General features: G+C 38.2%; 1 protein-coding gene and 1 long non-coding RNA gene across 2 annotated transcripts in view; one reads left to right on the forward strand and one right to left on the reverse strand.

The window, feature by feature from the left end:
- Window positions 1-3,338: 3,338 nt before the first annotated feature.
- Window positions 3,339-21,396, forward strand: gnrhr1 (gonadotropin releasing hormone receptor 1). Its single transcript, XM_067426408.1, has 4 exons — window positions 3,339-3,962; window positions 9,664-10,195; window positions 16,808-17,015; window positions 17,326-21,396. The coding sequence occupies exons 2-4, from the start codon at window positions 9,665-9,667 to the stop codon at window positions 17,730-17,732; spliced, it is 1,146 nt and encodes a 381-aa protein (XP_067282509.1). The 5' UTR covers window positions 3,339-3,962; window position 9,664; the 3' UTR covers window positions 17,733-21,396.
- The window catches only part of LOC137048301 (uncharacterized), a 43,662-nt gene continuing 37,417 nt past the window's right edge, over window positions 21,393-27,637 (reverse strand). The window contains exons 3-4 of the long non-coding RNA XR_010899367.1: window positions 23,719-23,783; window positions 21,393-22,169 (exon numbers count right to left, since the gene is read on the reverse strand). This is a non-coding gene — a long non-coding RNA (uncharacterized lncRNA). The remainder of the gene's footprint in view (window positions 22,170-23,718; window positions 23,784-27,637) is intronic.

Here is a 27,637-nt window from a genome sequence, read left to right on the forward strand (position 1 = left end):
TTCACTCTACAACATCTTTTTATCATTTAATTATTATTATTAATTGATTTAATCAGCAGAGCAAAACGAATGGAGTGAAAGCCTCAACCTGCATGACATTTAATCCCTGAACTGAATCAAAATTTGCTGTCAAAATGAACGCTGCTCTGAACCAGTTAACCCTGCAGAGATGCGACAGCAGTTCATCAACACGTCTGTGCAATTAAAATGTCTGTGAGGCAGATTTAAAAGGCTGTTGCATTCGAATGCCTCCATTAACATATGTGTAATACCAGAGGAGGGTGAATACAAATGAGGTTAAAAAAAACAGACCCCTTTATAACATTTAACACAGGAAAAAGAACTCTGTAGCCATCTGTTGCAATTAAACCAGCTTAAAAAGCTGTCTGTCAGAGAACCCAATAATGATGTTAGAAATAAACTGTTAATTGCCAGAGACTCATTGATGTTAGAAAGCCATAATAATCGGCTATAAGCATTTCTTTTTACAGACTGTTTGTAGTAATATTATGATTTTAAAAAAATCACAGTAATAGGTCACTCTATGCGCTAAATAAATGTCAGAAATACTTGCCAGAACCTACAGTAAAATACATTGATAATGTTACAGGCTTTACGGTCTGCCATTTTAGTGACTTTGTGTTTTACTGTACATAAAATGAATCATGCTCAAACAAAACAGCTTGAATGTTAACATACCAAACTATCGGAGTGGTTCAAAATTATAGTAGCTCAACAAAAAAAAACATTTTGCATTATTGTTTGAGTTATGACAACTTTGAATTTGTGTTCAACCAACAAGCTTGAGTTAGATGAACTTAATCATTTGCAGCATAAACAAATCTTTGGGGAAAAAAAAGTTGCTCCAACTATCAAAGTTGTAGCCCTCGAACCAATTAATTAAGTTTGAATCAACAGCTATCATAGCACATGCTAACATATCTTAAAGGAAGTGGATGTAAGATTGTGGCAAAAACAGGTACTGCAATCACTTTCAAATGACTGTAGAGCGGTGTATCCCTCTCCCCCTCCCCCTGACTCGAGATGGCAACCCGGATGCCGAATCACTACTGACTTCATGATTGGTAGATCGGTGGAGGGCGGAGCTTCAGGCCAAAACACATGTCAACATCAACAGCAGTTGAGGGCTGCAACAACAACTTTTAAATGACAATATCCTGGCCGGAGTACTGTTGCCAGTGATATAAGTATTTGAAATTAACATGTTTTCTTAAAGCTGCAGTAGTAACTTTTGTAAAAATGTAATTTTTACATATTTGTTAAACCTGTCATTATGTACTGACAGTAGAATATGAGACAGATAATCTGTGCAAAAAACAAGCTCCTCTGGCTCCTCCCAGTGGTCATATTGCCATTTGCAGAAATACACCGCTCCCAGTAAGAAACAACCAATCAGAGCCAGGAGGAATGTCATAGCCACAAAAACTTTAACATTACAGAAACTCTTTAAAATGTCAAACATAACAGCATTAAACACTTCACTAAAAACAAATAGATTAACACTTCATTTCAACATTTACCTTATGATTGCCTATGTGCTCCTATGTGCATGCTGGGAACTAGAAATCCATTGCCTAATTCCCGAAGTTATCAAGACAATTTCATTAAGTTACTACAACCTAATAAAAAAAGCCATTTTTCCCCCCAAAAAGTTTAAGTTTAAAAGTTGAGTTTAAATTACGGACGATATTAAGCTGATATAATCATCAACATTATTATGTCAACATAACTCTACAAAATAATGTTTGCAACTTAAAAGGTTTAATTAAAACAAGAAATTAGGTCCCCAGAATAACTTTTTAGTATGCTCAGTCCTTAATAAATATCTATGTGGCAAGCATAAGCTGTGTTATTAGTATTATTTTTGGGGTTTTAGAGTAAATGGTCAGATGGAAGGAGTTGTCCTCTACAACCAAGGAGCATAAAATGGCTTAATCTGGTCAATTGGTTTAATTAATAATTAATAATAATTCATTACATTTATATAGCGCTTTTCTAGACACTCAAAGCACTTTCAATATAGGAGGGGGGGATCTCCTCAACCACCACCAATGTGCAGCATCCACCTGGATGATGCGACGGCAGCCATATTGCGCCAGAACGCTCACCACACACCAGCTGTAGGATATTGCTCACGTGCTGGGTGTAAATGGTCACAGTGTTCTCAGAATTAAGTGTTACCATGCAGAATGTGAAGTGCTGTGACTGGTCAAGGAGGATTAGTGAGCATTTTGACAGAAGGAGGAAAGTCATCTGAATGTGGGACCACCTCAAAACAGCTTCTAAAGACCTGGATAAAACCTCCAATTTCATCTCAAACTGTAAGCCAATGGCTAATTGAGGGTGGCTTGAGAGGTTGTCTACCAGTAAAGAAAGCATTATTAGTTTTAGCTACTGCAAGAAAAAGATTGGAGCCGTGCTCTGCAGACCAACAAATCAAAATGTAACAGCCAAGCATGTCGCATGTCGCAGAAGGTGTTGGAATAGTGGACCCACTTTAGGTGGCTTTAAGTACTATGTACTAACATTTTTAATTAGTCATTTGATACAATGCACTTATTGTGTACATACATTTACTTACATTTTAAAAATGCCTGCATGTAATTACGTCTGTAATTAATTTCTGTGGTTACATTTTTAATTACACAGTTGGCACTTCCCTTACACCTAACCCTACCCTTAAACTGACACACAGCACCACACCTGACCCTAACTCCACCGTATCTCACCTCAATATCAGCAAAGGTGTTTTGCAATGCAATTTGAACACAGTAAGTACATTGTACTTATTTTTGATGTAACTACATGGTAGTTAAGGCCACCTAATATAAATTGGGGCCGGAATGGTTATCTCCAACATGTTTGATGGCAGACAGAAATGTTGATCATGATGTGCGTGAAAGCACTCCTCTTCGTGTAATATTTTTATTTGCGCGAGTGAAGCAAAAAAACAAGTTCTCCGCGTGTGAAGCGAGTAATGCAATGCGAATATTCGCTTTGGTGTGCATGCCCACAACAAGTAGCCTTCCCCGCCCCTTTTCAGCGCTGTGTCTTTTTCCGGTTTTTATTTCCACAACATGAAGGTAAGATTTTACTGATTTATGAACGAACCGCTCGTTATAAAATCTTCCCGGGCTACTTACATTTGTTATGACATCCACTTCAAACATAACACTGCTCATGATAACTTTCCTTAACTTACTAATAGAATAAGTAAATCTACTTATTAGCTAATCACTATTGGACAGCAATGCAATGGAAAAACGGAAGTTCAATGATAAAATTATAAAGATGGCTGCGCGCTTGTTTCTCCGGTGCATAATATCTATATCGTACTCTAAATCGTCAAACATGCTGTATATGATAGCTAAATTACAGTTAGGTCTTTAAAAATAGTTTTGCGTTAAAATGACGAATATTTCCAGCGCGTGTGTGGTGACGCTGAGGTGCAGTTGATGATGAGTGTGTCTGAAGGTGAAGCGGCTCTGGCTGCTGCCTCTGTACAGACACTGAAGCTCGTGGCTTCCTCCACTGGAGACTCTTCAGAACCTGGACAGCTCCGCGAGTCCGTTTTAACACTCGGCTTTTGGCAAAAAGTGCGAACAAAACAACATGTAGCTTCTTAAAAAGTGCCCTTCTATCCTAAAGCGTCAAGCAACCAAACTTTTGACCGGGAGATCATCGATATCACCCTGATGAGTGAATTACCATTGACTGCGGCAAACTGTTCCCTACAGGAGTCCATGGTGCCGTCAAGCTCATGCGGAGGTTGCTGGAGAACGAGAGACTTCTCGTGGATTTACCCGCGTATCAACACGACATGTTAACCGACGGCTGAATGAATTGCGCTTATTTTCTCTACAGCAGCATATGTCCAATATATAAATAACTGAGTGAAACATTCATGGATTAATCTACAAATCACATATTGCAGCAAACAGGTAAGTCTAACTCTATCACTGTCCCATTTAAGATTAGGCTAGTGTAATTATTTACTGAGGGGAATCCTAAACAGCATACATTGGCATTATAATCAATTTTATGTTTATCAATATGATGTCCATAAATGTTGTCTAGGTAGACAGCTCATTAGATTTCATCATCACTTCTGTATATGTACCAAACAACTTTCCCTAATGAATCCTGCATGTGTATCAGGTGTTTTCATTAAGTTTTTGAGGCGAGCCATGCAATGAAAACTGTCTTTGATGTAATGAAGATGATTTTTTTTAGCATACCGCACCAATATCAGGCATCAGGTGAAAAAATCTGCTCAGGTGAAGCTGATGAAGCACATGATCAAATGCATTTTTCTTTTTTTTTCTTTTTTTTTGCTATTGTACATGTGCTTCATGCCATATTTTGTAGACTGCTATGCTGGTAAAGTAAACATCCAACAAAGATGTCCAATATAGCCAAATGTGAGAAAATACATTTCTTCTCATTTACTGTCTCTTTTCATCAGTCTGACTAAATTAGGAAGATAAAGTCTTCTTTTATATGCCACTCTGCAAATATCAGCCCATGCACTTGCACATTAATTTGCCATGCAATCTTAATATTCTCATCACCACTATCTTAATTAGATGGCTCCAAGTCATTAGTCATGTGAGCAAGAATATGAATATAATTACGCAAATTCACAGGCTCAAGTTTCAGAGATTATGATAACAATGATCCCGAAAGTTCTCTTTTGATGTGGAAGGTTTTTGCTTTTCTAAACAACAATGAACTATTGTATGATGAGTCCACCACTTCAGTGTGTAAAAGAAAGTAAGAAAGATATTTATAGTCAGGTTGCTTTCCGATTCTACATTTCTAACAGCCCTTAAAGGGATATATCACCCAAAAATGAACTCACCCTCACCCGTTTACTCACTCTCATGTTATTCCAAACCAGTAGGAGTTTCTTTCTTCTGTTAAACACAAAAGATGATTTTCTGAAGTAGGGCTGGTTGATTATGGCAAAAATCAAAAACACAATTATTTTAGTATTGTTGACTCTTACTTTTGAGAGACAATAACTTTATATAAGATGCACTTTCAGATTTATAACTTTGCAGGATATTTTCATTCAGTTAGAACTATGTAACTTACTACATAAAAGGTAATTTTCAAAAATCCATATTAGGGGCACCTTTCAAAAAATTACAAACAAAACCGACAAAACAGAACAAAAATACAAATGATACAAACAGTACTTTGGGTTTTTCAAGATTTACTAACAGTGGTATTCAGATAAGTAATATGTAAAGTCAAACGTGAAATAACACTGCTGTATACATTAAGTATAGCCTGATCCTCATTAAAACTGCAGTTTATTTATTCAAGAGCAGTGAGTGATTTTATCTTTTCTTGTTTGATTAACATTAATGACTGTAGCATATTTATTAGGCTACTGTCACTTTAAGAGCTGCACGGGGCCCAATATTCTGTAACAAACCTGCTCTTTCTCAGTGTTTACATTCACTTAAAGCCGCACTTGGCTACTTTTGCTCTCGGGGTCCCCCTACAGTTTGGAAAAAATAATGTCCTCAACTACTGTCGTAAGATCTGTCATCCTACAACAGGGGATGCCATCGCGCGTGCATTTGTTGACATGACAGCCCTGATAGCCCTGAACTAGTGATGCGTGGTTCGTCTCATAACCCGCGGACCCCGTATGTCTATTTAATGGTCGCGGGTGCGCGGCGGGTTGTAAAAATATATACAGTGGTGCGGTGCGGCCAAATAACTTCATAAAAGTGGCGCCGCGGGTCGGTGCAGCACTAACAGTTCCCCTGAACACGGCAAGAGGAGTTCTTCTGGCGTCGCGTGTGAAATGTCTTCATCCCAGGTAACGTTACAGTCAGTGGCATATGTTTCAGCATGTCATATGAATATCATTCCATGGGTTTTATTTTTTTCAAACGCCAAATAATCACGATCCTCACGTTTACAAGCCAGCATCATTATAGTAGTCTATTGGTTACCGTTTTACAGAATCTATATGATACTTCAGTTCAATGTTTGAGTGGTAGGTAATCACCATAACAAGCAGGACAGCATCGGTCGGGCACGCCTCCTTCAGCTCACGCCGACGAGCAAACGCTGGTCACATGTTGATCCTCATCCTGCCTTTAATCCCATCACTTTTTCGTTTCCTCTTATTGCTTTCCTCCAACAAAACCTTTTCTTTCTTATTTGTCTCTGCTGCTTCGGACATGACTATATTATCCGACAAACAAGTTGGGCTTGCACGTCCGAATTTAAGGAAGTGTGGGTGTTGGTGGAAGTGACGTATATGCCGTAAGGCAGTCAAATTTTGTCGTTCTTTTTGTTCTCGGGTTACTACCCGAAACCCGAAGTTTAAAAGTACGATTAAAAACGATACAGACCCCATCAGGCTATGGCAGACGTGTCATTCAACCTATTGTAAGTCGATGTATCATCACAAGAGTCTTAAAAAATATATTATGAAGGTTGAAAAGTTACCTAGTGCTGCTTTAAAACATAATCAAATGTTTACAAGGATAATAACCAAAACAGCATTTTGACATATTTGTGTGTAGGTTATTAACCTTTATCTGAAGCCCACAGTATACTTCTGATCCGTTTTGGAGCGTGCACAGGAGGCCTTCTAGGGAAATGCATCTCTTTCGCGGTTTAATGCACTTGTAATAACATTGTTTAATATCAAACTCATTTCGCAGTAGAATGCATTTTACAACACTTATTTGGCTGATTTGGATGTCAAGTTTGGGCTTTAAGGGAGGAAGAAAGCGCAACACTGTGAAGGAAAGGAAGGCGCACGGGACGTTTTTGGATTATCTTGCTTTCATAATCGTTGGAAGCTAAAATCAAAATCAAAACGATTCATTGCACAGCCCTATTTTGCAGAATGTGGGTAACCATTCAGTTAACAGCACTCATTGACTATAATATGTTTTCCCTACTATGGAAGTCACGGGTGCCGTCAACTATCTGGTTACTGACATTCTTTAAAACATCATCTTTGATGTTCAACAGAAGAAAGAAACTCACACAGGGCAACTTTAGGGTACGGAATGACATCATTTTCATTTTGAGGTAAGCCATCCCTTTAAGATTTGCATCTTCAAGACAGCACTTATGCTATATTCCAAAGAGTTATGATAGCTGACACTCTTCCTTGCATATATTTGCATAATGTTTACCAACATTAAGAGGCAGGAGTGCAAAGCTGCCATAATTCCAGTGGGAAGGTGTCCAGCAATCATTCAAACAATCTGTCATATAAAGAGGACGACAGCGAAGCCAAGGATATCATCTATTATACCAGCTTTAATTCAGAGGCTTGTTTGATTAATCCCCCAAAAAATATGATGGCTTTTTTAAAATGCATATTGATTTCGCAAGAGGCAAAAATACACTTCTCTTGGTCAAAACACTTACTACTCTGTGGGGAATATATTTCATGTCAAGCATGAAGAACAAATGCCGTGACAATGAGGTGTATTCCTGGAGCGCTGAGCGATTTGGTGTGGGAGTGCAGAGACAGGGACGGATGGAGCAGAGGTCGCGTTTACCAGGGTTCTCTCTCTCTATCTATCACCTGCATGCTGTTTACCTGACTGCAGCTGTACAAAATACATTATCACTTTCAGAGTGAAGGGAAATACTGACAACAGCCATTTGTTAGCATGATAGGGCATTTATATCAGAACCAGAGCCATTCAATCATCTTTTGTCTTCATGATGTTATCAAGAATGTACACCACATGTCGCTTTATCTTATCACATCATCACTCAGTTAGAAATAATTGAACTCATATTTATTAAAGTTAATTCAAATGTTATCATAAAGGTGTAGAAGGGCTAAATGAGATATCAGCTGAACATCTGCACTATACTGTGTGCCTGTGAATCTCATCCTGCTTTAGTCTGCTGTGCATAACCTCAGCGCAGAGCCCTGATAGTAGTCTGGGGTTTATATATAGACCTTTAAAAACCTCTGAGGTGTAATCTATCTCCCTGCCATTTAACCAAGGTCTCCCTATTTGCCAGCAGAGATCCGGAGTGAAAAAAGGCCCCTGGCAAGAGTTTCGTATCTGTAGATGAGACGGCAGATGCATGGGCGCTGTAGAGGCAGAGGATGTTAGACGGGGGGGTGATGGACGTCTGGGTGAAAAGTCATAAGGGTGACAAATGCCTCTGCGGTGACTGTCATGTAATAATAATCAGGGTCTCTGGGTGATGTGATCGGAATATTCACGTCTGGATGAACATTTTGCTGAATTTTAGAAAGGATTATTTAGTAAAGGGCACAAAGCAATGCCAACAATCTACAGTTGAGCAAAATTAAAAAATGAAGAATTGTCTCTCTCTCAATTCATGTGAGACTATATCTATCTATCTATCTATCTATCTATCTATCTATCTATCTATCTATCTATCTATCTATCTATCTATCTATCAGGGCTGTGCAATATATCAAAATTATCGAAATATCGCAAATGTATATATCGCAATATCGCAACGGCACACACAATATCTGAATGATTTTAATAAGCTACTTCAACATTGTGAAGTGTGCGTTTTAGGTCAACGCATATAGCAGAGAATAGACTGTGCACATGACTGTTACTTATGGGACTTGCTTGATGTTAAAAAGAGTTATTAAACACAATCATTTGCGAAAAACAATAACTTGCAGTCTCGCGCTATCTGACACACACACACACACACACACCAAAAAGTGAACGACACTGCTGGTCACTTTCAGAAGTTGAATGCTTGAATGCTTAAGAAAGCGATGCTTTCTTTTCCCAGAAAGAATGTAAAACACAAATGGTTAAATTCTGTTTTTAAATAATATTTTTTAAATATAATTTAAATAGATTTTACACACTAATTGCAAATCGTATATCGCATTTTTTAACAAAATATTGCATATCGCATTTTTCTTCAATATCGCACAGCCCTACTATCTATCTATCTATCTATCTATCTATCTATCTATCTATCTATCTATCTATCTATCTATCTATCTATCTATCTATCTATCTATCCATGTGTCCGTCCGTCCAAAAGTGACAGAAAACACATTTGAAATGTTACAAATAAATGCTGTTCTTTCGAACGGTTTCAGCATTGATCATAAATGTTACTTAAGCAGCAAATCATCATATCAGAATGATTTCTGAAGGATCACGTGACACTGCAGACTGGAGTAATGATGCTGAAAATTCAGCTTTAATCACAGAAATAGATTGCATTTTAATATACATTACATACATAGCAGAAAACAGGTACTTTCAATTACAAAAAATATTTCACAATATCTGTTTTTCCTGTACATTTGATCAAATAAATAACAGCTTTGTGAGCATGAGACTTTTTAAAAAAAATTATACAAAAATCGAACCGACCCTTAACTTTCAAATGGTAGAGTACTTAATTTATATACTGTACACTTCTTTATATTTAACACATTTATGGACAAAGATGGAAGAATACGTCATTACCCAGAATGGCATTATTCAGTAAATTCCTAATGTAATTCAAATTCATGACATAGGCCTAATTCATGTGATTCTGAAATGTTGTAGAGTATTACAACAAATATACATTTGAGTACTGCAAAAAGCCTTTACCATGAAACACATTTCCCCTCCTTTACAGGATGTCAGTAAACGTGTCTCTCCTGTCAGCGAGTCCCACACGCATTTGGGAAAACTCCTCTCTGCCGAACGCTTCCCTTCCTCGCTTCGCTTCTGACTGGGAGACTCCCACATTCACCGTGGCCGCTCGTTTCCGTGTGGTGGCCACCCTGGTGCTCTTTATCTTCGCAGCCATCAGTAACCTCTCAGTGCTGATCAGCGTGACTAGGGGGCGAGGACGCCGCCTGGCCTCCCACCTGCGGCCACTCATTGCCAGCCTGGCCTCCGCTGACCTGGTCATGACTTTTGTGGTGATGCCACTCGACGCCATATGGAATATTACAGTGCAGTGGTATGCCGGCAATGCCATGTGCAAGCTCCTCTGCTTCCTCAAGCTCTTCGCCATGCATTCATCAGCATTTATCCTGGTGGTGGTGAGTCTGGACAGGCACCACGCAATCCTGCACCCACTAGAAGCTCTGGATGCCGGTCGCAGGAACAGGAGGATGCTGCTCGCTGCCTGGATCCTCAGCATCCTGCTCGCCTCTCCACAGGTAAGCGAATGAGATCTTATTTTAATTGGAGGTGTCATGTGTGGGACTTGTCTTGTTATGAAGAAGCACAAAACTGTCTCTGAGGATTTATAGATGCATGATAATGTTATTGTTTGAAAACACTTGTTAAAGGTGATGTGTCATTTTTCATTAAAACACTTGTCCAACTTCAGCTTAATATGAAGAGACAACTATAATCATGTTCCTTACTCTACACTAACCAGTTTCATAATTCATATATGAATCCCACATGAGCCTTGCCTTTGAAATAAAAGACTGTGGCTTGGTTAAAACAGACAAAACAGGGCTTTTAATATATATAATATATAGATATTTTAAATACAATTTGTAGTGCCAAAACAACCAAATGACTTGATAGCTATGGCACTGACTTTAAAGGTCCCGTTCTTCGCGATTCCATCTTTCAAACTTTAGTTAGTGTGAAATGTTGCTGTTAGAGCATTAATAATACCTGTAAAATTATAAAGGTCAAAGTTCAATGCCAAGCCAGATATTTGATTTAACAGAAGTTCCCTTTCAAAGCCTTCAGCGAGCGACCGGTTTGGACTACAGCAGGAAGTGCAGGGATGTAATGACGTCACTAGAACCGTTTGTTGACTAACCCTCCGCCCACAAGAACACGCAAAAAAGGGGGCGTGGTCTCGTTGCTCTCGCACGTGGAGAAGAGCGCGCATTCAGCGCGTGCATCTCCCCGTTATGGTAAGAGGCGGGACCTTTCCGGGCAAAGTGCGCTAAGCTGCTGTCCAATCACAACACGGGAAGCACTGGCCCAATCAGAACTCGTTACGTGTTTCTGAAGGAGGGACTTCATAGAACAAGGAAATCATCAGGCCGTTTTTAGGACAGAGGAAACAGCGCTGTACAGATAAGTAAATTGTTTGAAAAATACTGTTTTTACACACGAAACATGAACTCATGTTATATTGCACACTGTGAACATAATCAAAGCTTCGAAAACACGCGAAGAACGGGACCTTTAAAAAAGTTAAAGGGATCATGAATTGAGAAATCTAATTTTCCTTGAACTTTTGCTATTTAAGAGGCCATCATATAGCCTAGAAATCTAGACGCACCCTAGCGGCAGCAAATCTAATCTGCCGTGAGTGTCGTCTAGCAACTCTCAATACCCTTCTGAGCTGTATTCCCCTAACTCTTGCCGGGCCAATCACATCGTGTATAGAGTCGGTGGGCGGGGCCATAATGACGGCCAAGTTGCGTTTGCGTGCTTCTAGTAAACACAGAAACTGGCGAACGGCGGTCTTTCGAATCAGCTATGACCGCGACTCTGGAAGACTTGGACTTGAAGTTTTTCTCTGAAAAAAAAGAACAAAGAGCGGCACTGAAGTCATTCTTAAAAAGGGAAGATGTGTTCGGAGTTTTGCTGACCGGATACGGCGAATGTTTAATCTGTCAACAAGCTCTGTTTCACCTTCGTTGCTCTGGTTGGTTGTAGCGCTATCCTATCGCATGCAGAGGGAGTTTGAAAGACAACCGTTTATCCCGCCCCTCGGATTGAGCTGTCAATGGTGAGTTTCCAGACCAAACATCTGGATGTGGTCTGGCTTGTCAGGGTAGTAAGAATATCCTGTAAGTTTTAGAACTGAAAACTTCCTTGTTAGTCCAAAAACAGCTTTTATTTAAAAATAACGAGATAATCAGAGAACGACTCGTTGTGGAATGTGCCTATCCATGATAGATAGGCGAAAACCGCCACTGCAGAAGATCAGCGCCTACTTCATCATCGTTACCACTGCAGCCATGCCCACTGATTCACACAGGACAATTAGCAGTAGGTAAATTAATATCATACCTGACGGTAACACTGGATCTAACAAGCAACTAAGCGGTAAACATGCCTTTGAAGAGTGCAAAATGTTGTGTAGTGCCAGGTTGTGGAAAAACAGTTGCTTCATAACCTTCCTTCTGATGCTGGATTTGCAGAGATTGAAATAAAAACGCAATGCTGTGCCTTCTACACTTATGTGACACTTGTGTAATTGAGTCATTTTCGTTTTGCTGTGTCACTATTGCTGTTAAAGATGGTTTAGTATGTACTCATTGTGTGTATGTGTAACTAAAATCACAAGCGACCAGGAATTTCTGATATGCAATGATTCATGCACAGTCAGACGTTCTTTGTCTCAAAATCGTTTATTGCTGTTTGTGTCATAGTTAATCAAACCAGAGACTAAACAGTGAACTTCACATTGTTTCTCTTAGCAGAAAGTGCAAACAGTGCAAGTTTATCAGCGTTCTATCAGGACTCTCGCCGAATCTAAATACAATGCTATAATCAACACTTTTCATGATTGGTTAACCTTAAGATCTGTAATAGTAAAAACATAGCTATTTCATATGCAAAGATGTTAGCCAATCACAGCAGTGGGCTTAACACTAAAGTCTCACAGCAGACACGCCCCTTCAAACAGTGTTCAAATCAGAGGGCTAATCTCTAGAAAAAAATCTCTAGAAAAAAAGGGTAGAAAAAAATGCCTTTTATTTCTGAGTTACAACAATTTTCGATGTAAAAAGGATAAAATATTATAAGTGCACCCCAGGAAACATTATACAATAATGCAGTTCATGACCCCTATAAATAGAATCAACAATTGTTAAACAATCAATTGTAAAACTGAATGTAAAACCTGCGCTACAAAGCTGTTTGCTAGGTGTTTATTCATCCTTCTGGCCACAAGATACACCTGAAACATGCACATGCTGAAAAGCGTTGAGTAGCTGACCATTTTACCTCACAGTCGAGAGAAAAGCCTTGGTGCTTCAGCTTTTAGCAAGCTGTTTATAACTTGATATCCGAGAAAAATGTAATGCATCTCAACTAGTCCAACAAAACACTGTTTTGATGAGTAGCTTGAGGAGATACTCGTTTATCCCAACAATGACAGATGGACAAAGTGTCCTTCAATTCCAGTCGTAGGCGCAAAAATTACACCTTTGAGTATGAAAAGTGGCACAAAGCCAAACTGAACCGAGTTTAGTTTTCTTTCAAACTGAAATGGTGGATGTCATTTGCTGTTAGGGAAATTGCCCTTTCAGTCGACCACACACTTCCCCTGATAGCCATCTAAGCTTGAGCATTTCTTTAAACAATCAGTTAAAGCTTAAAGTGGTGCAATAACTGACCCTGGGTCAGTGACTCTTCAGTGAGCACTTGCTGCATTGATTATAGATCCTATTAGTCAAGCTTTACTAGTCCCCGGGCATTTTCTGTAACCTTTAAAATGCCTGACTGAATCTAGTTAGTGTGTCTTTGTTTCTGTCCCCACACTTAATTCCAGTTATGTCGTTTTTAGTAACCTGTGGATGTGACCATGTGATTTAAAATAATTGCAAGTGAGATAAAGAAGGCTGTCTGAGACAAGGTCAGTTAGGCGGCCATGGATAATGGAAAAGAGATCCAACAATAAGACAGAGTGGGTGGTGAGTTGCAGATATCTATGTGTTGGGCATCTCACTCCTGTATTCTGTTCACACACCTCCCTCAGATAAAAAAAAAAAGGGCTTCCCTCTGTCACACTGTGTGCGACCTGATTAATCATGTAGGATGTCACATGGAAAAATATTGCAGCTATAGAGCTTCTTTTATGTGAAAGCACAAGGTGATAACATAAGAAGAATATACAATATTTGGTTCAAGTTCAACAGAGATAGCAGAATATGCTTTCTCCATATTAAAATCAATTTGACATTTCATAGTGCCTAAATGTAAGGGAGATACTTATAATGAAGCAACAGCAACACTAAGGAGATTTTTAACATCCCAATACAAGCAGCCATGATATGAAAATCCTTTGGCTTGCTTTTAAAAAATAGGCCTATTTATATTTGGATTCTTGGAAGGTTTACAATTCACATGGTTTAGCTATTTGTAGGAGCTAATATTTGTATGCTGAACAGATGGAAAACCTGTTAATATCAATACTTAATCAGCTGATTGCAAAATGATTAGTTCTCCCAAAAATTAAAATAATTCACTCACCCTCATGTCGTTCCAAACCTTTTTTTTTTCCTGTGGAAAACAAAAGGTGAAATTCTGAAGGCTGTGCTGGCTGATCTTTTCCATGCAATTACAACTTGATGGCTAAAATGTGATGTTGGTTTGACAAAGCCTTCTCTGAAAGTTTGAACATTTTACTGGAAAAAATTAATATAATGTTGTAAACATGTTTTAGAAAGTTGCTAGTATATTTAACACATTGTTAGCATGTTTTAACATGTTACTAGTATGTTGTTACACATTGCTGACATGTTTATATTATGATTGAACACATTGCTAAAATGCTTTAACATTTTTCTAGAACTAATTAACACAGTGCTAACATGTTTCTAACGTGCTTTACCACATTGGTAACATTTTAACATAATTCAAGCATGATCTTAACATGAATTAGCATATTGCTAGCATTAATTAACATGTTGCTAGAACGTTTGAGCGCATTGCAAACATGTCCCTAGCATGTCACTAGGAGAATCCTAACATGAATTACCATACTGTAAGTATGAGTTAACATGTTTTACCACATTGCTTGCATGATTGCTAGCATGAATTAGCACATTGCTAGCACGATCATAACATGTTTTAACACATTGCTAGTATGTTTTTACACGTGTGCTACCATGATTCAACATGAATTAGCTTGTTTGCTAACATGAATTGACATTTCGCTAACATGAATTAGCTGTAGACTGTAAAAAAGATGGACAGCACAGTCATTGCCGATTACATAGTTCGGAGCCCGAGTCCAAACAAGAGCACAGCTGTCAATCATGAGGTTCCATCCCATTTTTATATCAAATAACTAGCTAAACATAAATTTATTGGAAAAACCGACACTTGAACAATACTATTTTAAGTGTTATTGGATATTTTCATTTGTTTACATGGAGAGGGCCTGCTTTATGACCTATCCTGCAGACTGCCACCAGGGGGCGATCAAAATGCTCTGACTTCACTTTTCAGGATCAAGTGTGATTTTAACACAATGCCAGCATGTCCTAAGCTAGTCGCTAAGCTTTGCTAATGATAGATACTTGCGCTGCATCCGAAATCTAATACTTCCCTACTATAATAATATACGAAAAGCAGTTTACCAACAGAGTAAATGTCCGAAGTAAAGTGACGTAACTGATGCTGGTAGGTCATGTGACAGCAACAGCATGGTGGATGTAGTACAACACTCATACTTACTATATAGAGCGTACTTTTTTAACAGTCGTGAAGTAAATTCAAATGCAGCTCCTACTAAGACAGTATGTAATTTGCGGATGAAGCTTAAATACTCTTTTAGTTGTCGTATAAAAGTTTTGACCCACTCCATGAAGGTTTATGAGATTTTTTGTAGTTGATTGTCCATTTATTAAAACGGTAAGTCTGATGCAGTGCCGTTTTTAGGCATAAGCAAACTAGGAGTTTGTTGAGCCCCCGCCCCAACAAGATTTTTTAGTTATTTCATATATATTTTATTATTAATATTTCATACTTTTGCTATTTCGAGGCATTATGATTAGTTGCGATTACTGGAGTGAAGTCGCCATGGTGATAGTGGCGCTGCTGTAATGAGGTCATGTAGAGGGCGGCATGGAACGTCATCATCCGTGCTTTAGTTTCATCATCATGAAGAGGTCAAAGCCATCAGGGGCTCAGTATCGTACAAAGAAAAAAGAGGAAACATAAAAAAGAAAGCGAAATATACAGGTATGTTAGCCTACTTATTGGTTACTTGTTCTCTACTAAGCTGGTCGCTCTATCATAACGTTGAGCAAAACATTACACTGAATATTAGTACTGGACAGACCACACGCCATGCTCATTTATTTCAGGTGCAGAACATTATAGCATAGTTAATTTGAATTAAAAAAAACATTACATCAGAGATAGCTGCTTAGTGTAAATTGATCAAGTAATACTGTCATAACCATGGGCATCACTAGGCCCTTTTTTATGAACTTATGCCTCAGCCCCCCATAAAAAAATATGTGATAACCTTTAAAACATATGAAACTGGCGCGAGGCTTCGGCTACGGCTTCGTCCCGTCTTTCTTTGTGTCAGTGTGTTCTTCAATCCGCAGCGGCGCCGAGTGACATGTTTTCAAGCTATTGTCATCTAATTTTTTGGCCTTCAGAACATCTTAAAATACACATATGTAGATCATAGAAATCAAAATCAAATCACCCCCTTAACATTTGTGATCTCAGTGATAATAAACCTGGCTACATTATTGAATTAATGCATGTACAATATGGCCATGAAATAATGAAGTCATATTTGCTTTATAAGTTATAGTTTTAAAAAAAGAGGGGGTGTTTGCTTTGACCTAGTTTTCCCGCCAAAAAACTAAGTTACTGTATTCCTGACTAGTCATTACCTGTTCGTTTGTTCTGTTGCGTGCCATCCCTGTGTGATTTAAACCCTCAGTTTCTTCAGTCCTTTGTCTTGCATTAATGTTGCTAGTGTAATGCTAGTTTGTTATGGTGTTCATTAAAACGCCTTTCTTTTCCTCTCGTTTTTTGGATTACCGTATATACACAGCAAGTGTGACACTTTTTTTATAAACTGCTTTTTATCGTTTCAGTTATTTATTTTCAGGGCAATTAAGGCTGAAGGGGTTGACTTTGTGCAGTGTGTAACACATGGAAGCTTCCAGCAGCGCTGGCAGGAAACAGCCTACAACATGTTCCACTTTGTCACCCTCTATGTGTTCCCTCTACTGGTAATGAGCTTCTGCTATACCCGAATCCTCGTGGAAATCAACCGCCAGATGCCCCGTGGTAAAGGGAAGGGTAACTGACTTTTGCTCTCTTCTGACATGGTACCTGTCATTGATATATACAGCGTAACTGCATCCAAATCCCCATAGTTCTCAACCACTGATGTACAGCAGTGCCTCCACAACAATTTAAATGTTTGGGTGAACTATCCCTTTAATATCTTAAGTCAATTTACTTAAATTAAAGTAAATGCATCTTGATTTTAGAATTTTTAGATATAAGGAAGATGTGTGATTTGATTAGAAAGCAGAGATTGTATAATTGTTTCTGGGTCATGCCTCCCTTTTCCTCTCCTAACCCTAACCTATGTTTGCTTTTTTAGGTGGGGAACCTTGCCTGAGACGCAGCGGAACCGACATAATCCCGAAGGCACGCATGAAGACCCTGAAGATGACCATCATCATTGTGGCATCATTTGTGGTGTGCTGGACGCCGTACTACCTGCTCGGCATCTGGTACTGGTTCCAGCCTCGAATGCTGCACTTGATGCCGGAATACGTCCACCACGCCCTCTTCGTCTTTGGCAACCTCAACACGTGCTGCGATCCGGTCATCTATGGTTTCTTCACACCCTCGTTTCGAGCGGACATAGTTGGCTGCTTCTGCAGAAGGAATCAAAACTCTTCTCCTAAATCATTGGACCGACTCTCCGCGAGGAGAGGGGGCGCAAGCGGAGAAGCCGAGTCGGACCTCGCAAGCGGAGACCAGCCCAGCGGACAACAAGCTTAGAGGTTTCAAAACACCTCAGTGAGCTAAAGTTACAATTTGAGGTGTGGATTTCACCCTCTGAACATGAAATATGGAGCTTTCACTCCCTGTCCAGACATCTATATATCGTCGCTGACGGGCAGAAAATCATTACTATTGGACGCCCTTTACGCCTGTCTGTGGGTTTTGCAAACATTTAACCAATGAAAATGAACTCGAACTGTCAGTCAAACCTCATAACTCCAGCCACCTCTATCTTGATCGAAGTGCCGCACACAATTGTGACCCTGGACCGCAAAACCAGTCATAAGTCGCACGTGTATATTTGTGGCAATAGCCAACAATACATTGTATAGGTCAAAATTATCCATTTTTCTTTTAGGCAAAAAATAAAAAGATCAAAGGTAAATATGTTCTATGAAGATATTTTGTAAATTTCCTACCGTATATACATAAAAAACATTCATTATTATTAGCAATATGTATTGCTAAGGACTTCATTTGGACAACTTTAAAAGGTAATTTTCTCAATATTTAGAATTTTTTGCACCATCAGATTGCAAATTTTCAAATAGTTGTATCTCGATCAAATCATGTTCAATAAAAATGTCATGTATTTAAGAAGTCACTGTCTTAAAAGGATCGTTTGTTCACCCAAAAATTTAAATTCACCCATGATTTACACACCCTCAATTCATCCTACACTGTAAAAATGATATGTTCAATAAGTTATTACATGTGTTTTTACATTGTTTTAACTCATCAAAATAAGTTAAGAAATATTAAACTTTTTTTAATAAGTTATACAAAATGCAACTTAATTTTTAAAGTCAGTTTAATTTAAGTTTTATTAATTTAAAATGGGTGGATGCACCTTTTTTTAGGCTTCAAATTGTATATGATTGTATTTGTCTGAAAGAAGAATGTCATATACTGTACACCTATAGGGTGGCTTTAGGGAAAGTAAATCATGGGGTAACTTATGTTTTTGGGTGAACTATTCCTTTAAATAGTCCTCTGCCAAATCTTTTATAACATGAGATTTTGGCCTATAACAGGAAACTGAGTGTCCATATAGCTACAATAAACATTATAACCTGTAAGATTATCAAAATATAATGCCTTGCACTTAATGTCTCGGATGCGGCCGTTCTAATGAACAAAACACGAAAGCCTCAATTTGAGCTTGATTTTGATTAAATGTTAATAATAATGACACATGCAAGTGTCCGATCATAAAGCTACAATATCAACCTAGAATTTTTTTAAATAATTCAACTGTGTTGTCAGTGTTTTTTCCATTGGACATCCGAAATTTCCGCCCGACAGTGACGATATGATGCTGATGGTGCCTAGTGTTTATGGTATGTGCAAGAATGATGCGTTCGCTTAAATTGGGCTTGAATGTACCTACTATTGAACGTGGAACAGCAAAAGTGTCACATTGTGATTTCAAGCTTGGATCTTCTAGAAAGATGTAACAACGGGTAAAATTGAATGTACAGTACCAAATGGCAGCACAATATCTCAGGCAATACCTTGAATGTGAGATATTTGCCTGTCTGGAACAGGGTAATAAATATACAGTGCCTCATTAATGGACCACAAAGCATAACAGCTTACGTGTTTGGAATCGGTTGATGGTGATCTCGAATTCATTATAGCTCTGAGAGTTCAGAGTGACAACCCCAGTTAAAAGCTTCTGACACATTGCTTATCTAACATTTCCTCTCCACTCCTGCTTAGGAATGTCAGTTTTCAAATGGCCTTAGCACATGAATCATTCATCTGTGGACTCACCATACATGTGTTTCACTGATTTCATTCATTCTTATGGTTTACTGTTGTGATGATAATGCATGGCTCTCCAGAAAACAATCTTTGTGGTTTGTGCTTGTGATTAAATATTAATGTGGATGGACTGTTCAGCCTTAAAGGGATAGTTCAGCCCAAAAAAATATTTTAATATTTATTCAACCTATGCTGTTGAAAACCTGGAACATGAATTGGGAATTTTGGATAGTCTTTGCACAACTCGTTTCCATACAAATACAGTTTATGGTGCCCTTTTGAGCTCAAAAAAGCTTGATGTTTCAAATTATTCATGTCATATTCCAAGTCTTATGAAGCCGCACAAAAGCGCACAAATCTGTGTTTGTGCACGCGAGGGACAATCAGGCTGTGTGAATGATCAAAGACGCGATCAGAGATCAAAATCCTGCTGTGTGAAATGTGTTCTGACTGAAAATTACATCAGCGATAACCAACAGCCAATAAGAGAGCAAGACAGGGCAGCGGGAGGTTCGGGGAGGAGTTATAGACCAGAATATTAGTAGTGTAACCCCTAATGTCCGGACCGGGACTCGAACCGACAGTCTGACGCTCTAACAAGAAGGCTAAAGGCTGCAACCTCTAACGTCAGTCACTAGAGCGTCTCTTGACGTCAGAGGTGTGAGGTTTACTCGCACAGCAACTACTACAAGCCCTCTAGCGTCAGTCACTAGAGCGTCTCTTGACGTCAGAGGTGTGAGGTTTACTCGCACAGCAACTACTACAAGCCCTCTAGCGTCAGTCACTAGAGCGTCTCTTGAGGTCAGAGAAGTGAGGTTTACTCGCAAAGCAACTACTACAAGCTGGCCTCTGTTACACTCACCCCCTAAACCTCAGTCCCATCCGGGTCACGGCACCAAATGTAACCCCTACTGTTCGGACCAGGACTCGAACCCGGGTCCCCTGGCATGAGAGTTGGACACTCTAACAGGGAGGCTAAAGGCTGCAACCTCTAGCGTCAGTCATTAGAGCGTCTCTTGAGGTCAGAGGAGTGAGGTTAACTCGCACAGCAACTACTACTAGCTGGCCTCTGTTACAGTAGCCTATTTTCATAGATATATTTACAATGATCAGATATCATAAACAGAAACAAAGCACAAACATTTGCTTGGCCGACTGCAACAGCAGCCAGCACATTGCAAAATGATTGATTTACCTCCATCTCTCTTTGCAGAACACAATCATTGCTCCCTACGTCACCCCAACCATTTCCTCCGCCATTATCTTTTTTTCGTTCTCATTTTCGCTGCAAATCAGCGCACAGACAACTTGGATCGCAAGCTTTCTGTAGTCTATATTTTTAATAACAATTCCAGTCTCGCACGAAAAATCCAGTGAGGCACGTGGGCTGAATCCTCAATCACTATTCCCTACTTTAGTCCACTAATGCAGTTCACTTGGAGGAGTGAATGAAAACCAATGAGCGAATTCAGACAGCTGCTGTTGTACACTCGTTATTGCGGTGCATTGTGGGATAATAATAATAATGATGAATTTTATTTGTAAAGCACTTTACATTTTTACAATCTCAAAGTGCTACAAAACACCAAGTGGTAGTAAATCCGGATGGGATAGAATGAGTGCACTTAATAACACCCACTATGGTTTCGAACATCGCTACAAATGCCCCATTTAAGGGCAGGGTTGCCAACTCTCACACATTTGGCATTAAACACGCTTTCAGCAACCTTGCCAAAATAACACACCTTACCCCCCAAAACCCAATTTTTGAGGACCACCTCGAAAAGCTAATGTTTAGGGCTAGTAGTTGGCGTGTTTTGTTGTAAAATCTTGGCAACCCTGTCTGCACGCGCGCTGGAATAAACGGTCTTTGCCAGTGTTGTAAAAAAAATGTAAGGATACACAGAGTACTTACCCAACATGATCATCATTTTAGAGAGAAATAGTGAGGGTGAATGCATATACAAACAAGCTCTCCGTTTAGGATTTAAACAAATATAATCCAAGCCCCTTTGATGACGTGATGATTACGTTACTGTTTATCACCTGTCCGTCATCGTCTAAAGCCCGCCCTGATGATTTCATTGGTCCGAACCATTTCTGTTCAGGCATAATCACTCCTCTATGGATCGAGTCCAGACCAAACTGCTCTTCCTCAAATGTTGTGGGCGGGGCTGAGTTCGGCTGGCATCCAGGCTAGGTTGCAGCTATTGTCACTATGAACTGTCGTTATATGTAAAACAGCTGCGTAAAGAATCAAAATTCCCATTTTGTGTTCCACACCAAAAATAACCATGCAGTATGGAATGACATGAGAAAATAATGAGGGAACCTTTTGGGTGAACACTTCCATTGATTTAAGGATCTGAATGAATGTGATTGCTGTTACAATGTGCTTCAAAGATGGTCAACATTATATATAAAGAAAAGCAAAAGCACCTCGTGTGTCTCTTTTTTCATTGACAGAATTGTAAAGGCCTAACAATGAAAGGTCAACTAAATAAAACAGAAGGGAAATGAAATGCAAGTCATCAGTGGCTGTGTAGAGGTGCTTGAAGAGATGGATTCATCAAGAAGGGCTCTCGGAGGAGCTGGATTGTGTCTAGCCAATTCATGGGAAAATTAGGTTGTGTGTCCTTTGTGTTTTGAAGGGCAGTCCTGGGGATTCTTGTATAAAAAGAGTGATGCTTAAAAGGGCTCAGTCATCAGACGTTGGTGTTTTGAGCACTTGCTTTTTCTATTGTTTTCTTTGTTCTTTCTGAGTATAGTAGTTGCCAAATGGATGAGCCAATTTCATAACCCAATTTCATGGGTTAAATGGCCTTTTTTAAAGATTATTGGGCCAGCACATACTTACAGCTTTAGTCATCGATTGGCATTTAAAGGAACAAGCCACTAATTTTGAAAATAGGCAAATTTTCCAACTCCCCTAGATTTAAACAGTTTGGTTTTACTGTTTTTGAATCCATTCAGCCCAACTCCGGGTCTTGTGGCAGCACTTTTAGCATAGCTTAGCAAAGATCATTGAATCTGATTAGACCGTTAGCATCTCGCTCAAAAAAATGACCAGAGTTTAGATATTTTTCCTATTTAAAACTTGACTTCTGTGGTTACATCGTGTACCAAGACTGACGGAAAGTTCAAAGTTGCGATTTTTTTCATAATAATAGAGGACATTTCACAAATGCCAATCAACAGGCAGTGGGCGGAGCTTGGTGCTGATTGGATAATCCTTTCAGATTGATTACTCTTTTTCTGTCTGGGTCTGGCAAGTGGCAAGGGGAATTGATTGGATATTAATATGGCGGTAGGAATTGATCAAGATAAAAATGCACTGCCTTAAACACAACCACAGTTCTCATAGTTGTCAGGTTTTTAGAAAATTCAATAGAGTCAAAATATATTTACAGTCACAAATAAGCAAATTGAGAAGCACCCTTGGTGTTCGGTGATGTCTCCACACACAGATTGATCTGTCATGTCTGTCGACTCTTCAACTTCAAACCAATCAGCAGCAAGCTCCGCCCACTGCCTGTTGATTGGCATTTGTGAAATGTCCTCTATTATTATGAAAAAAACCTTTGGGAAAATCGTGCTTTGGAAATGCATGATTCGTCAAATAGGTGTGAAGTTCGTAAATTCAGCATATTATGAAAAACAACACTTTGAAAAAACACTTAATAATGAAATGTTTTATTTTTAAACATAACAATTGTGTGCGTAGAAGAGATAATTGTAATATATTAAACAATAAATGTTGTTTTCATGTGATTTTACTAAATAAATCAATTTATTTAATTATTTAATTAATATGTAATTAAAATAATTATTTAATTATTAAATGTATACATTAATTATTTATTTATTTCAGAATAAACTGGTACATTTAATTGTTGTTTTATTTAATTCATTATTTATTTAATTATTTCATTTTGAGTAATTTGGTCCTCTATATACCATGGATGAAGCAGGCGCAATGATATTTCCAAAATAGTGGCTTATTCCTTTAAGGTTAGTGCACAACAGTCACTAATACATATAGCTGATGTATTTCTTATTTTCTTTTTAATTACTAATTGTGTTTTCATAGATTGTGTTGTCTATTATCAATGCAAAGTTACAACAACAAAAATCCCATTTTGTCGAGGGCATTTTCTAACATTTGCAGGGCATGTTATAATTGCATTATAAAACACTTTAGATGCATTCAACTCACCTTTTAACCTGCCTTTAAATCTGCCTTAGCTGCCGCTTCCTATTCTAAGCATCCCTGCACAGCATCTGAATGGAACAATGCAATACATTAACAGATAGTGATATATTCATCACTTTAGCAATGCAGTTGATTTATAGTGGTCCTGTCTCCATCTGAGCAGCTGCCATTGAGAGAATGCTATCAGTAACTCCCAGGGATTATAGACTCATTGTAGTGATGTAGTTTACAGAGCCTCAGGCTGTCGCAGGCACAGGTGGGATATCTCAGGACACATATCTTAATCAGGTAGGCATATATTATGCATGTTATTTCCTAAAGATTGATTACAACACCGTTAAGAAGTTCTTTAAAGACAGATTTTCATCGACTGAGGGGTTCCTGAGGAGCCAGAAGACCCAAACTATCTCCACAATGGTGCAGATTCAACTAAATTAAGGTTATCCCAAACATGTGGTGTAACTTCACTCTAAGTTCAACAAGGAGAGGACCGTAGTAGAATATTTCTTTAAAAAATATATTTCACATCAGTGCCCTGGCTGTAAAAATAAATGCATTGTTTATCCTTTTGATTAAAAAAAAAATTGAAGTAAAATAATTGAAAGCGGACAAAGTCACAATAAATGTGAAAATTTCTCTCCAATGGATGTTGGCCTTAATTATTGGCACCCTTAAAAATTCGTATGAGTGAAATATCTCAGAAGTATATTCACATTCATATGTATGTTGTTGGTTTTTTGTTTTTAATACCAGGGAGACTATAGGATCATGAAATTGTCCAACTATGACCCAGGAACATTACTTTGCAAAATCACAGTGACCATAGGTGTGTGCAGTGTTGGGTGTAATTAGTTACTAAGTAATTAGTTACTGTAATTCAATTACTTTTCCCTTGAAAAAGTAAAGTAAGGGATTACTCTTATTTTTTCTGTAATTTAATTACAGTTATTACACGGCTCTGTGAAATACTTGATTCTGATTGGTCAATCGTGCATTCCAGCGGTATGTTATTTCCAGATAACACCCGCTCATACGGGCAGTACGAGTTATCTTGACTGGTACTATTTCTATACTTAATGCTGGCGCCATCTTGTGGCTTAAACAGCCGTGGGTTACATTGGAAGACTTCAAGGCAGGTTTCCTTTATAACGTTTTTTAATATAAATATTTTTCTTACACAAACGCATCGATTCGAATCAGAAGGCTCTATTAACCCATCAGAGTCATGTGGAGCACGTTATTTGACGGACAGCTGCATTTTTTATGGACTTCAAACACAACTACTTGGATTAACGTTAGCCTAGACTTTTTAAATATAACTCCGATTGTATTTGTCTGAAAGAAGAATGTCATACACCTATGATAAATTGAGGGTGAGTAAATCATAGGCTTAGTTTCATTTTTGGGTGAACTAACCCTTTCAGCATTCATTTTCAACATTTAGCATAGGGCAAATCTTCAGCAATAGATAAAGGCTTAAAGCAGGTTGGAACTGTTTTCCTTCGCGGAAGCTTTGCGTAAGAGCTAATAAAATATGTAATCTCGAGACAATATTTTGCGTCTCATAATGATTTATTTGAGATTAGTAGCCGTGTAATAAGCAGGATAATGTACACCCAGCCGGTTGTTATCACAGAATAAACCCCGACAGAGTGATGCTCCGCTTCGCGTCGGGATCCTGATCACTCAAGCGGGGTTTATTCTGCGATAACAACCGGCTGGGTGTACATTATCCCTTACTTATTTATGATGTAATTGAACTAAATACTAAATATAATTATACATAATTCAATAGTGGACTTAACATCAACATTTAAAGTCTAACTTTAAAATGTATGTTTTTATGTATCCTTCTCACATTTGTAATAGCCTACTTTGGTCAGTTAATAAGAGTAATTTATGTAGTTTTATATTATGTATTTAAATGAATTAAAAGAGCCGTCTCATGTCTAACCTTGAATCGCTTAACTCAAGGTTGATAAAGGATTTAGAAAGTAACTAAAAAGTAATAAGTAATTAAATACTTTTTGGAGAGAGTAATTTGTACAGTAATCTAATTACACTAATGTAATTAGTAACTAGTAATTAATCCAACACTGGGTGTGTGTATATATACACTGTAAAAAATTATATGTTCAATAAGTTATGACAACATATGTTTTTACATTGTCTTAACTCATCAATATAAGTTAAGAAATGTTAAACTTGTTTTTATTAGTTATACAAGATGTAACTAATTTTTTTAAGTCAGTTTAACATAATTTAAGTTGAAATAACTTAAACATCCAAGTCGATTGTACCGCAAAAGTTCCAAATTTGCCTCTTTTTTTTTTACAGTGTACTTACATTATTTCTAAGTGTAAAACATTTTTCACCACACAAATTGAGTACATCATATTTGACGTTTTTAGAGTGAGACCATGATTGTGATTTCAGTTTGCTCTGGTTAGATCTATTTCTTTACGGAGCATCTAATGTATAAATAAATCAGCCATCGACACAGAAAAGCAATGGAACGAGAGTGCATATGGATTTAATAGCTTTCAGCGTGAGAAAATGTATTTAGTGTTAAAAGGTCTCCTATTTTTAAGCAGTTTTACATTTTGACACTGAGAAGTGACGCTCGGGGAGATGCATCAGTTTTAAACATTATTTGCCAAAAATGTTGGCGTATGCACATACATCACTGTGACTCGCGTGTGAGATGTTGACAGGTCTGACAGGTCTCTCTGCAGTAAACTACAGTAATCACATCACTACAGCGACCTTCATCTCTGAAGAGAGTCTTTCACACCATTGTTGCTGGGAATGAAATGAAAGCGCACATCGACGCACACACAATGCTCACACGTCACGGCTTCTCTCTCCCACGACTCCTTGTTAGACAAAAACAGGTACACGTGATTCTCTGAGTGATTACACAGTATTTTAATGAACATTAATGAGCAAAATGAGACCTGCCACTCCAGTCACCTGCCCACACAGACCGTGGCTTAATTGCACTTTATGAGCGTGATGAAAACAGAAGGACGCTTGAAACAGAACACAGCCTCATCCAATAACAATATGATTATATTGTGATGTTATTAAGACTTCATGAACTATATGGTAATATAACACAGGCTAATTACCATGGATTCTTTGTTAAAGCATACAGCATCATGCTAAACATATGCAAAACAGCGTTCAGCAACTGTGCCATGGCAGTCATTTATTTTTACAGTACAGCTACTTTAATGTGAGCAAGTGGGATTTTTTTATTTGCTAACTTAATTTATATGTACATTTATTTATGTATAACCAATATATTGTTTGTAGTTTTAATTTCAGTTAACTGTAATAAAGCTGATGATAACACACATATTGCTGACAAGATGCAAGAAATATTGATTATACTTTTTTTATTATTATCTGCAAACCTGTCAAGTCTTTTTTTTTGTTATTTATAAAATTTCAGTATTTGTTATCTATTATTCTATGCCTATTAAAGTTTTTTTTAATAAATTAAATACACTAAAGGGTTAATTCACCCAAAAATTTAAATTCTCTAATTAATTACTAATGTGGTTCAACACCCGTAAGACCTCCGTTCATCTTTGATGGCTCAGACAAACCTTCATTGACACCAATGTCATTTCCTCTCTCAAGACCCATAAAGGCACTAAAGACGTCGTTACAAAGCCCATCTCACTACAGTGATTCTACAATCATTTTATGAAGCGACGGAAATAGTTTTTGTGCGCAAAAAAACTAAATAACGACTTATATAGTGATGGGCTGAATTCAAAACAAAGCTTTGAATGGCTATGAATCAGTGTATCGATTCATGATTCGGATTGTGAGAAAATGGCTAATTTAACCAAAGACCCGGGACGTCGGAGGGAGTCGCCTGTCAATTGAGTCATATCTGCTTTACCCTCGG

The sequence above is a fragment of the Pseudorasbora parva genome, chromosome 19 (genome assembly GCF_024679245.1).
Source record: "Pseudorasbora parva isolate DD20220531a chromosome 19, ASM2467924v1, whole genome shotgun sequence".
NCBI lineage: Eukaryota > Metazoa > Chordata > Actinopteri > Cypriniformes > Gobionidae > Pseudorasbora > Pseudorasbora parva.